We start from the raw sequence: 13324 nt of genomic DNA on the forward strand, positions 1-13324 counted from the left end.
TTAACTTGACAGCTTATGCCCCAAAGTATTTCTCATATTAGTGTTTAAGAGCACAATTCATTTATTATTCAGATATGTTGTGGACAGAAGAATAATCCTGCCTATATTCCAGAAACACTGTAGTTAATTAGAGATGGAATTGGTTTCCTTGTAACCATCCAGAGGAGCATCTTTTACCACTGCTCTATGCATGCCTTGGCTCCTGCCTCTCAAGATCCCCACGAGTAATTTCTTGGTTGTACAGGTGAGACTAGTGAAAAAGCTATGTGAAACACCAAGAATTTTTCTAAAGATGGGTAATTTTGTACCCAGTTAAAAGCCCTGAGGTAGAATAGCACCAAAAATTATAATGGAGAGTGAAGCTATCTCTGCATATTTCTGCATGCTTATATCACCCCAGTAAAGATGCCAAATCTCTCAGCAATCAGAAAAAAAAGTCCTGCAAAAAGGTTGCACAAAAATCCTACCTTAAGTGAGACTGAACAGCCTATTTAAGTATTTCTGGTAGATTGCTTGGCCATGCTGCATTTTGATTCAGCTAAGTAATTTCAATTTTATTCAAGTCAACCAGGGGTGAATTTTGCCTGCTACACATGGACCATATGTAGGGCTGAGTACCTCTAAGTTCAAAAGGTGTTAGGTGGAAAATCTACTAAAGTAGGCCTCAGTTGTGTGATCCACAGCTGCAGTGAGGGTGCCTTTCATTACATCTCTGTTCTCAGGCTGCTAGCACGTCCTCCCTTGTGTTCCTGCAACCTGACCACGTGCTCATGGTGAGTAACCATAGCTCAGCTGCTGCATGTAAGCCATGGTAACTCAGCCACGTATCAAACACCACAGATTACCACACCAAAATTAAACAAAAGTGTTTAGGGTCACACAGGCTTTCCTGTATTTACCCTTAGGATTAAATTAGTGCCACTGTTCCATGGAACAAACAGAGGTGGAATGAATCACTGTATCATTGCAATGCACTTTATAGCAAATAAGTTGTTTCACCTCCAAAGCACATGCTGCACTTTTCTGTCTACCTTTTCTCTACTGTGTTTATGCTTATGTGTTTGCATTTTTTTCTCTTACAGATAAAAAAGAAGCTGCTGTATCCAAAGAACTCAAAAGTAAGAAACTACTATCTCTTTTATATGCCATGCAGTTTCAAAAGTTCGTTTCATTATTCCAAAAATAATATTTATTGAGTTGTTGAAAATACAAAGAAGAAAGTAGCTACACCATTTATAATTGAAAAATGACATGTTTACACTTCAGCGGCCTCCTACTTTCTTAATCCATTCTTATCCTGCTTCTAACTGCACACTCTTCTTTGTGACTGACAGTTTTGCCTTCCCCTCTTTCCTATCACTGTCTTTAAAAACAAAGGTTTCATAGGGGAGGAAATGTCAAATTGAGGTCTCAGCTGAATGTGATCTCAGCGGCAGCAATTTTCATGAGAAGGCTGGTAAGGCCCAGAGTTGAACATGCCAAGGAAGACCAAGTTTATCTTCACAAATGCAAAACAAGGGTCCTGCCTGTCTAGGTGGCTCTGGTTCCAACTAAGAAGCTTCTACATCTGAAGAGAGATGAGAATTATACTCTTCTGAGAAAATAGCCAAAAATGCTCTGAGAACTTGGTATCACTTAAAAGGGAAGAGCTACATCTTCCTTTTCTGCAAATTTCAAGTGTCAATGCCTCAACACAGTGGGGACAGTAAGACAGTATCTTTGGTAAGACTTCATCTGCTCAGTATTCTGTTCTTAAAGTTCAGCATATAAAAAAATTAGGAAAAATATGGGGCTTCAAAATCTGATTCAAATTCACAATTAAAGAGTGCACTGACTCTCATTTCCACGTATGAACTTTCATGACTTCTATGGTGTTACATGGGTTTGCAAGGGTTCCTCACGGTGAGAGAGATAGACGAGAATCTTGCTTCATGATCAGAAGGCTGGATTTATTAATTATGATATAAAATACGTCAAGACTATACTAAAAGGAATAGAGAGAGAAGTTCAGAAGCTGCTAAGCTAAGAATAGAATAGGAATCTAATAACAAAGTTCTGTGTCCAGCAGAAAGCAAGGACAACTCTCCTGTGAGTGGTCAGCAAATCCAAACACTCACAGAAGACCAATCACAGCTTCACCTGTTGCATTCCACAGCAGCAGAGAACAATTGTTTACATTCTTCTTCTGGGGCCTCAGCTTCCCAGAAGGGGAAAAATCCTAAAGAAAGGATTTTTATGCAAGGATGTCGGTGACACTGTGGCAGAACAATCTCCTGCCATCCTCAGTTTTGCAGCAATTTATTAAAAGATTTCTTTTGGAAATGAAAAAAAAAAAAAGCTTATACTTTGCATTCTTATGCAAATTTTGCAGAAATATTTAACTAAACATTTCATACACTTACTCTACAAGTAATGTCCTGTTAGTGAAACAAGAACCTGTTTTCAAGCAGTCTTCACTTACCTATTAATTTGGAGACATAATTCCTCAGAGCAGCCTTTGAGTGCCTAAATGGAACCTGCAGGAGAGCTGGAGAGGGACTTCTCACAAGGGTATGTAGTGACAGGAAAAGAGGTAATGGCTTTAAACTGAAAGTAGGTTTAAATTGGATATTAGGGAGAAATTCTTCACTGGGACAGTGGTGAGGTTCCACAGAGAACTGTGGATGTCCCCTCCCTGGAAGTGCTCAAGGCCAGGCTGGATGGAGTTTAAGCAACCTGGTCTCATGGAAGGTGTCCCTGCCTGGCAGGGGGTTTGAAATGAGATAATATTTAAGGTCCATTCCAACCCAAACCATTCTGTGATTCCTTTCATGGGAGAATTCCACAGCAGCTCTCATAGCAAAATTTCCTATCTCTGCCACATGAGTGAAATTTTCAGCTGAAGGTAGCTCATGTAAAGATGCAGAATCATTAGCACTTAAATAATTTGTGAATAGCAAACTGGAAATAGTATGCTTGCAAAAGCCATTTTAAACTTGGTGTACTTTTGTTCTAATGCTTCTTAAAAACTATACAAAAATTAAATACATTACAGAATTTTTTAGTCAAATATATCCTTAATTTTATTTTTTCTCAAAGTTATTTTAATTTCTCAGATATTAAATATTTAAAATCAAAATATTTGTATAACACAAAGAATCCTTAGGGTTTTTTTCCACAGATGTTATAAAAAAAGGTTTAAAAATTCAATGTCAAGCATACTCTAGCTGAGAACTCAGAGGAGGATAAAGGAAAGAGTCTTGCTATATTGTGTTAGGTCCATTTGACACTTGTAGAACATGTGTGTTGGACCTCTTGTGCAAAAACAGGCACTCAGAAAAGGGATATTGAGTAAATTCTTCTTCAAGGTCTTCTACAAATTTGCCTGAAGGAGGGGTGAGCACCCCAAATAATTACAATGCAGTGATAATAACTAAGTTAGGATATAATTATCAGCTGTGGGCTTTTAAGTGGATGGAAATAAAGCAGTCCACATTGCACATGCAAACTATATTTTGTTTTCATTCCGTTTCACAAGACAATCTGATGCATCTTTTATGAACTTCTCAAAAGACTGGAGGGGAAGGACTCAAAATTACATTCCTGATTTAGCCATGTTCTTTTTCATTGTAATAATACAGTGACAGATGTGCAGGATTAACTAACATTTTTTGGCATTCTGTAATTCAGCTTGTGATTAACATTATTAGTTATTTCCTCTCGAGATGTGAAAATGTGAATTTTAAAGAACCTTCTAGTTGATACGAAAACATCTTTTATGACCATTGGTGAAGTTTAGCTTATGAATATTTGTTAAACTATTGCGGTTTAAGTAGTTTGTTTTGGTAGTTCCTGAGGATAAAAGCAATTAACAAAATACTAATAAAGAGTGACTAAATCTAGTAGGTTATTTAGGTAGTAGGTTACTTATGTTCTGTATGGGGCGAAGATTCCCCAAATCCACGTGGGGATGCACACATCATATATCATCGGGACCTTCATTCTCCAAGGACACACTCTACAAAGACAGTATAATGCAAATCCTTCATGAAAAGACCAAGAGCGTTTAAATGGCCAGACAGGGCACATTTCTCTGCTAGGAGAATACAGAAATTGCTCTTCAAATTGCAGGATCAAACATGAAGGCATTCTCCTAGTGCTCCTTCATTCTTCAGGATGGAGGGATATTCCAGGTGTAGCCAACTCAGTGGATGTGCTTTGCTGAAGCAGCCCAATTTCATCTCTTCTAACCAGGGCCAGTTTCAGACTAGGGGGAAGGATGCCACTGTGAATAGCGGTGGGATCCCCTGAGGTGCCACTACTGGATGCACAAGAGTGAATCCTCAACAGCTGCCAGGGGCTGGCTCAGGACCTTCTGCTCTCCTCGCTGCAGGATCAGATGCAGAGGCTCCCAGCACACAGCTGCTGCCTGAGGGGCAAGGCCATGCTGGAACCCCTGCATGCCTTCTTTCCTCTGCTTTGCCAACTAGAGAGCAGAAAAAGCTGAAAGAAGGGATTCCATGCCTAACAACCAGAGTTTACTAGCCCTTCAGCGGGTTATTCTTTCATTGCCTTTGAGTTTACTGAAAACAACTCAGCCCTTCTCGCTTTGGTAATCTCTTTGTTTAACTCTTCAGTTAAAAAATATGTTCCTGGAAGCCTTTCCTCAGATTTCTGTGGAGTTTTTAAAATACAATGCTTTGTATTAAATGGTTAATTTTTTTTTTTTTAAGAGCCAGCAAAAGCTCCTGCAGCCAACCCAGCCATCAAAAAAGCAGCAGCACCAGGTAAAGAAGGAAAATGTTTGCATGTCATTTCTTGTACTCGTGAACCAGTTTATTGCATCATAGCACCATCTGCTGGATTGCACATAAACCAGTGGTTCTTGTCAGTTTTTGGGATGATTTTTTTGCCTGTTTTGCTCTAAATCATTGTGAAAATTTGCTAAGAAAAGAGCAAATATGTGTATGTGAAATATTTGCTAAGAAAAAAGTATTTAGCGCTCATTTCTAACATTATGTTTGCTTCTTGTCCTCCCATGGCAGCTGTGAGGTGCTACATTGGGCCATTCTATAGGGCCTGAGATAAAAAAATTAATCTGAATGTAAAGTCTGATTTTAAAAGCAGTATTTATAGAAACTATTTTCTGTGTGAGAAGCTGTGTTCAAAGCCTTTGAGAAGGGAACCTGGTATTTAAAAGTACTGATCTCACAGTAGGTTGTCAAAATGGAGCTCCTGGATAATCATAAATATGCACTGAAAAGACAAGCAAACTTTTTTAAACAAATAATGGCAGAAATTCCTATCTGAATTTAGATTTGATTGTAAAAATCTAATATTTTTTATTTATTTATTATCCCATCTGCTTCACACTCATCTTTAAAAATGCCTTATCTCATTTCTTCTTAATTAAATAAAACCCAATATATTGAATAACAACCTGAATAGTCATTGTATTTGTAGTTTGACTACATTTTATATTAACTATCAAAAACCCCCTCAGGAATTCCAAAACGAAAATGCGGAGAGTATAAAACCATAATATTATTCTAGTCTAAAGCAGGATAGCTGGTGCTGCACCAGACTGTGCCATTGAGCTGTGCCTGGTGCTGGCATCCCAGCAGTGGCCAGCCCACACTTCCTCTGCTGCTTCTTGCCTCCAGCTGATCCCCCAGTATGGATCTGAGATAGCTGCTTTTTTTCCTTTGAGATTGCTTTCTGGCTATCTTTGTCTAGTTCAGGTTGTTTCAGTAGTCTGTCTCAGAGCTCTCTGCTGCGGCAGCTATATACAATCACGAACGGAGACGGGGCAATCCGAATCAGCGTCCTGAGCTGTTTATTTCACACATCAGTCTCAGTACATTGTTAGGACAATGGAGACAGCATGTTCTCAGCTCTCTGATCCAAATGGAATGCCAAAGAGGCGTTACATTACAGCGTAGCATAAAGCCATCTCAGCCTAGGTTTCAGCCAATCACACATAGAGCAAAACATATTGACAAAAATTCTATCTAATCATATGAAACACATGTAATGGTAGTTAGAGATGTCTTCTTGTGGATGACGAAGACTCTCTCCTCCATTCCTCCACCAAAAAAGGGAATAATGTCTTGCATCAGTAGGGGTGACTGGGAATTGGTGAAGGATCAGTACAAGCCAGGAAGACCTGCAGTTGTCTCTACCGCAGAAGGACTCATAGCCTGGAATGCCAGAGCATGTGGGCTATTGCAGCACATACTGTGTGGCTGTGCCATGCCCTGTGTGACACCAGCCTGGGAAGCACCATTTCCCCACCAGCGGTCCCCATCCCTGCCTGCTGTGTTTGACACCACGTTCACCTCTGCTAACACAACAGTGCAAACCACCATGGCTTACAGCTGAAAGCTGTGCTAGGAATGTGTGTGTGGCAGGTTGTTCAGCCTGTCAGTGAGGCTGGCTCCACAAACATTTACATTCATGTCACTGATAATTTCTTAAAGCAGCTTTGTTACCACAGTGTGTTGTATTGCCAGACCCTTAGAAGTCTCAACAGTACTCTGTAAAAATCGTTATGTTAGAACCATATGCTTATAATTAATTCATTCCACCTGCTTGCATCCAATATTTGTGTTCATGTTTGAAAAATATTCCAATGAGTCTGCTTGTTGGCAAGAATGGTGATGACAGTAATCTGCTTAAGAAAAAGAAAAGGGGAAAACTGGCATGGCTTCTTATGGAAAAATAAAATAAATTTGTCTGTTCTGACACATTTCTAAATATCTAGTTTGCCTTAAAAATTATAAAGGGCAGTAGGTTTTGAGGTCTACATTTTAGCTTCCCCTCTAGTTCTCTGAAAATTAATTTACCACCAGAATAACTCACCATGGCAAAATACGAAATATGCTTGTTTGGCAACATCGTAAGTAGACTGCTTCCTATTAGCACAGTAAATTAAATACATTATCCAATTTCATATTTCATTTTCTTCCACATATCTTATTACATCACAACCTGTACCCAAGAATGCCTAAAGCTCAAGGTTTATTCCTCTTAACAGATTGAACAGACTGAGAGCACAGCTGGTCATCTCACAGTGCATCTACATCACATATGTTCCTGATCCTAATGTCACTGGTTGAGAAATCCCTGCCTAATTCAACATACATTATTTTAATCTCCCTACACGTATACAGAGAACACAAAGAAAGTTAATATGGTGTTTGGAAGTCTATGAGAACTTATGGATCTGTAAGATGACAGCTGCTCTAGGAATCCAGCCTCAATACATTTCCATCCCTTAATTTTGCAAGTGGGTATTTTCAAGCATTTCCAGATTTCTCTAACTTGAAAAAAATCACCTCTCTGGTGTTCATCAGAAACTGGGCTTGAGATCCCAGTATTTGGCTGTAAAGCAGGACAGTTTCTTAGATATAAGCAATTGATGATATTCTAATGGGAAAAATCGGTGTTGAAGATGTTTTGTTACACATCTTCCTCAGTAACCCTGTTTTATGTTGTTCCCATTTTGAATCCTGCAAGCACCCCCTCCTTTTTTTCTGCACAGTGCATTGTCCCCCCAGCTGTGCAAGCAGAAATGGTCTGAGAGTGACCCACCCTTAAAAAACATCAGTCTGTCGTTCTGCCCTGAGGAGTGACACAGGTTTCTTTCGCAGGATTTCCTGAGGCACCCCTTATGTGCTGGGCCCAGCAGACTCTCTCTGAAGGGTTTCTCAGAGCCAGGGATGTAGGTGGTGAGCAGCTAGAAGGGAAATCTGCCTCTTATTCCCATCCCTCTGGAGGGTCACGCCTCAATCCTTACCATGGCCCGCAGCTGCAGCTAATTCTGCTGGGTGGGGCAGAGGCATCACACCTCGGTTTAGTAAATTTGCTGGGTCTGTTTTGACACTGTGGGAAAAGCTAGTGCATGGAGGTGCAGGACAGGGCAGGGAGCACAGGCTCAAACCATGTAGAGAGCATTTCCAGCTAAATTTCCTGATTTAGGCTGACTATTCCCTGGCAGGCAGTGAGGAGCCTCAGTGCCACTGGTTAGTGGCACTCCCATAGCTAGGGAGAGGGATGGGAGCAGCTCATCTCTGAGTCCCTCTCAGGAGATGGCCTCCTTCATAGGCAAGACTCCTGCACCTTCCCTAAGCACCAGTGACAGTGCTTTCCCCTGATTATTTGCCTGATTTGAAAGCCAGTTCTAACTCTTTTCAACCCTGCAAAAATTAAATCCTTAGAATTTCCCTGGAATGGTCTTGAAATTTTTAATTAATTTTACAGTATGTTTAACAGATTTTGTACTGTCACTTAACTGCCTAATTACTGGTTCTTAATGCCTAATTTTCCCCATCTTCCTCTCCACACACATGCAAAAAATATCTTATTCACCACTTGCTTTGGGTTCATAACAGAAACTCTTTTTAAGCACAATTTCCCTCTTGAAAATCAATAAAATTTAGTCTGGATGCAGAAAGAATAAAATAAATATGACATACAATAGCTAATTTTAAGTGCTCAGATGTCAGCTGCATCCAATCTCCCAGACTGACAGCCAGTTGTACCAGAGCTACTACTACTTTATTAGGCCAATCTTTTCACTGTATGAAGCAGAAAGAGGACATTTTGTATGAAATAATGTAGGAAATGGGTCCATGGGGTAAGTACAGAATATTAAAATGCAGGCTATACTGAAAAATTTGGTTAGAGGATGAGTTGTATAGTTGAGATCACTCTGTCCAAAGCAGGAAGAACTACTGGTTTTATTGGTAACGGGTGCTATCTCCTTAGCAGAGAAGTTATTTTAACTCCTGGTTCAAGATAAATGATTGTAATCAAAATGGCAGCAGGAAAACTATTGCCATATAGTATAACCAGCTTTTATTCCACATGAAAAGGGAACCCAAGAGTTTATGGCACAGTAGGTATGTCTGAAACGTAGAGAAATTTTATCAAGGAGCTGGATTATTGATTATCTTTTAATTATCACCTGTAGAACACAAGTATATAGAAAGCTAAACCCATATGTTACAGAAGATTAATAAAATTCAGCAATTCTATGGCATAATTTAGCAACAGAGTGGAACAGCCAAACTTAATCATGATTGTTTGTCAAGTTTCTCAGATTCAAGTCACATGCAAGGGAGGTATTTTACTCACAGCACCACACCCCCTGCATCATCCATCAAACTATGTATTCCCATCTTGTGTAGATATGTGTAGTCAGCCCAAGATGAGAGACTTCGAAAATCAGGGTCAAGTTTATGTTATACACCCCTGCAAGTACTTTTGGAGAAAGGAAAAGGCACCTGTCTCTCTCTCTGTAGGGACATAGTCAAGTTTTCCATCCTGCATTTTCTTCAGGATATTATGTCTGAGAGCCTCTGTGTGCCCTGAAATTTCTCTTCATAAGCAGCCACTGCGCCTGGGTGAAAGCATCTCTGCATGTATTTCTGTCGTACTGATGTTACCAAGAAAATTATTCTGGTAGCTGGACTAGACAGTTCAATTTTCTGTTTCTTGAAGTTAACCCTCTCAGATTTTTTCAGAACATAAGCACAGCCATTCTCAGGGTTTATATTCTGGGTTTACAGTCGATCATTTTGGTGAAAAATGTTAGACGTAACTTACTGAATGCAGAAGGACAAGCTTTGCAGTTTATTTCTGTACAAAATAAATCTTCACTCAGATAGCAGGTGTTTATGCAGTAGCAAACAAAATAATGAAGCCCTACCTGTATTAATACTGCTGGTCAGGGTGTTTGGATTTAGACCCAAGATCATTCTGCAGTCCTTCTGAATGACCAAAGCTTTCTTTTCAGTCCATTTTAGCATAATTCTTCCTCTGTCCCACCTTAGCTTTTTGGGAAGGTAAGTATCATATATTTTAGTAATTTTCTTTCTGTTTTCAAAGGGATGGTTCCAGGCATGCCTGTTTTTGCACAGTAGTTGGAGATTATCTGCAATATGCCAAAGGACAGGAGAAACTGAGTCTTGGTCCTCAACTGTTTATCCCAGGGTGCTTCCACTAGGCTTCATTGAAGCTCTGGTCTGCCAGGAATTTATTGAAGCCTCTGCTCCTGGTCTGCCAGGAATGCACTGCACCCTCAGCAGCTAAAACCTTGTTGCTGCTGCAGTAGTCCATCACTCAGCCACTTAATATCTGCAGGATTCCATTATGTGGATGGAGATGTATTCCACAAATCATTTCAACCCACTGACATTTTCATCCCAGTTGAAGTCTGAGGAAATATTACAGAACATGATGTCTTAAATTGTCCACAGGATTATGTAAACTGAGCCATTATCCGACTCTGAATGGGAAAGGAAAAATGAATTCTTTACTTAAGTCACAATAGATGATGCCCTGTAAGGGGAAGAATTTTCTGACGTTAGAAGATTTTACTTTACAACCATGAATTCTTTAGGCACAGGATTTATTTAAATAGAGCATGAAATAGCTCATTTTACACTAAGCTTTCTAATCTGAAATCCAGTATTAATTCACCAATTTTTTAAATGTTTTGGAGTAAATGGCCTAAAATTCATGATATTTTTTTCTGCTTTTGCTAGGATGTTGAAATTCCCAGTCTCATAGCTTGGCACATTATTTTGCACTTATGCTTTCCTTAGAGTATTCTCTGTTTCAGGAAACTATAGAGTTAATATAATTTTCAGTATTTCCTTTCAGATCACAGTGTGTGTGAAGACACATGTACTGTAAATGCAGTCTTGTTTCTTTTTTTGTCACCAAATATTTGCTATGTATCAAAGTACTTTTGTATTGCTAACACCAAGACAGCACTACTTTAAGAGCAAGGCAGGGGGAGCAAGTTAACTACAAAAATTATTTTTATTCATACATGAAAGTAACAATAATATCACCAAAAGAGGGTCAAATTAAGTGCAATTAAAAAGTCAGAGCTAAAAGGATTCTAGAATTCTGTCCACTCTTTACAGAAAAGACATTTTAAGGTGCTTTGTTCTAATGCTGGCAAACTGTCATAGCTCTGAACTTATTCAATTATTTGAGTAGACTTTTGGTTAGAATTGGGCCCAATTTTTACAAGGATTTAACATATCTTTAACTCCATCTTGAGTTCACAGAATCACAGAATTCACAGAATGAAATTACTAGGTTGCAAGAGACCTTCAAGATCATCACATCCAACCCACCCCCTAGCACCTCAACTAGACCATGGCACCACATCCAATCTTTTTTAAACACATCCAGGAATGGTGACTCTACCTCCTCCCCTGGCAGGCCATTCAAGTACTTTATCACTCTTTCCATAAAAACTTTTTCATAATGTCCAACCTATATTTGCTTTGGCACAGCTCAAGACTATGTCCTCTGCTTCTGTCAGTTGTTGCCTGGTGAAAGAGACCAACTTCCACCTGACTACAGCCACCTTTCAGGGAGTTGTAGAGAGTGATAAGGTCACCCCTGAGTCTCCTTTTCTCCAGGCTGAACATCCCCAGCTCCCTCAGTTCCCCACAGGCCTAGTACTCCAAGCCCCTCTCCAGCCTCGTTGCCTCCTCTGGATGCACTCGAGCGTCTCAACGTCCTTCCCAAACTGAGGGCCCTGAACTGGGCACAGCACTCAAGCTGTGGCCTCACCAGTGCCAAGTACAGGGGGAGAATCACCTCCCTCTAATCCTTCCATTCTCTAATGTGTTCCTGTTGGCCACACTGTTCCTGATACAGGCCAGGAGCCGTTGGCCATCTTGGTCCCCAGGGCATACTGCTGGCTCATGTCCAGCTGCTGTCACCAGCATCCCCAGGTCCCTTTCTGCCTGGGCACTGTCCAGCCACACTGTCCCCAGCCTATAACATAGCAGGGGGTTATTGTGGCCAAAATGCAGGACTCAGCACTTGGATTCATTAAACTTAATCTTTTTGGACTCTGCCCATCCATCCAACCATTCCAGGTCTCCTTGCAGAGCCCTCCTACCTCCCAACAAATCAGCACACCCTCACAGCTTAGTGTCATCTGCAAATTTCCCAATAAAAGATTCTAAACCCTCATTTGTGCCATCAATAAAAATATTGAACAGAGCTGGCCCCAGCACAGACCCTTGAGGACACCCCTGGTGACTGGCCCCAGCTGGATGCAGCACCATTCCCCACCACCCTCTGGGCCCGACCATCCAGTCACTTCCTAACCCAGCACAGAGTGCTCCTGTCCAAGCTGTGGGCTCCCAGTTTTTCCAGGAATGTGCTGTGGGAGGCAGTGTCAAAGGCCTTGCTGAAGTCCAAATAGACAACATCCACAGCCTTTCCTGCATCCACCATGCGAGTCACCTAGCAAAGCATTCAAGGGCATGCTTAAGCTTTGTTGAATCCAGGCTATCACTTTCACTACAGATATAATTATCTTTCCAGGCATTAATGTTTTTGAAGTGGTACCAACTTCACTTTGCGAGAATGGGAATAAAAGGGCCTCATCCAGTTCACTGTGATCATTATGAAAATGGCTCTTGATTTGCAGGGGAGCAGTGGTGTGGATTAGACTTTTCTGTAATATATGTGCTTATATTACACCAACAATTTATGATGGACAGTTTTGATGCCATTGCTTTCTGCCTGTGATGAAAAGCCTCAGACTAAATAGATGGAACTAAATGCAGTTGCATTTCATCCAAACTTTTCTTTGCACAAAATTTTTGTCAGATATTTCCCAAAAAGGTAGTAGATTTCTGACAAAGATACTGATACAGCGAACTGTCACCCGCTTTCCTTTTCTTCACAAAAATCCATTGGAAAAACTGTTGCCTTCCTCAAAAGATGATTATATATAGAGGATACAGAGGAGTGAATATATGTGTGGCATGATTTCATGATGTAAGAGGTTTCCTTGGTGTGTTCTTATTCCAGAAAGAAATGTATTTGCACAGCTCATGATCTTCATAAATCAAAGCATGAAACAGTGGTGAGGTTTTCTACAGTGAGCAAGAAAATAAGAATAGCAGTGAAATATAGAAGAACACATACTCCTTGGAAGCAGGAGAACAGGAAAAAGTTACCATTCCTTGATGTCAATGTCTTATTTTTTACTTTTTTTTGTACTTTCAAGTAGTTAATATGACACATGCATATTAGTTTGATGCCAGAATTTCTCATGTGGATTAGCTCAGGTCTAACAACACAGTTGCACACATATTGCAACATTTCCCATCAGCAGAAGGGACTAAAGGGATCTTCTCTTTATCTAAATGGTTATGTTTGTAATATTCTTAATGACAGGGTAACTTGGAGAGCTTTACCACTCTATCTTACTTGGTTTTAATTAACCAACATGATATGAAGTTCTGAGATGTTTTATGCCTAGTCTATAAAACCAAGACTACAAAACCAAAAGACTAAG

General features: G+C 40.1%; 1 protein-coding gene across 23 annotated transcripts in view; it reads left to right on the forward strand.

The window, feature by feature from the left end:
* Positions 1 to 13324, forward strand: part of TRDN (triadin) — a 223406-nt gene that overhangs the window by 124952 nt on the left and 85130 nt on the right. For 20 of the 23 annotated variants that reach the window (XM_058801368.1, XM_058801382.1, XM_058801372.1 and 17 more), the window contains 2 exons: positions 1083 to 1118; positions 4713 to 4766. In XM_058801368.1, the coding sequence (XP_058657351.1) occupies positions 1083 to 1118; positions 4713 to 4766 (90 nt within the window). The remainder of the gene's footprint in view (positions 1 to 1082; positions 1119 to 4712; positions 4767 to 13324) is intronic. The other 3 variants (XM_058801384.1, XM_058801386.1, XM_058801389.1) reach the window with 1 other exon arrangement.

The sequence above is a fragment of the Ammospiza caudacuta genome, chromosome 3 (genome assembly GCF_027887145.1).
Source record: "Ammospiza caudacuta isolate bAmmCau1 chromosome 3, bAmmCau1.pri, whole genome shotgun sequence".
NCBI classification, from domain to species: Eukaryota; Metazoa; Chordata; class Aves; order Passeriformes; family Passerellidae; genus Ammospiza; species Ammospiza caudacuta.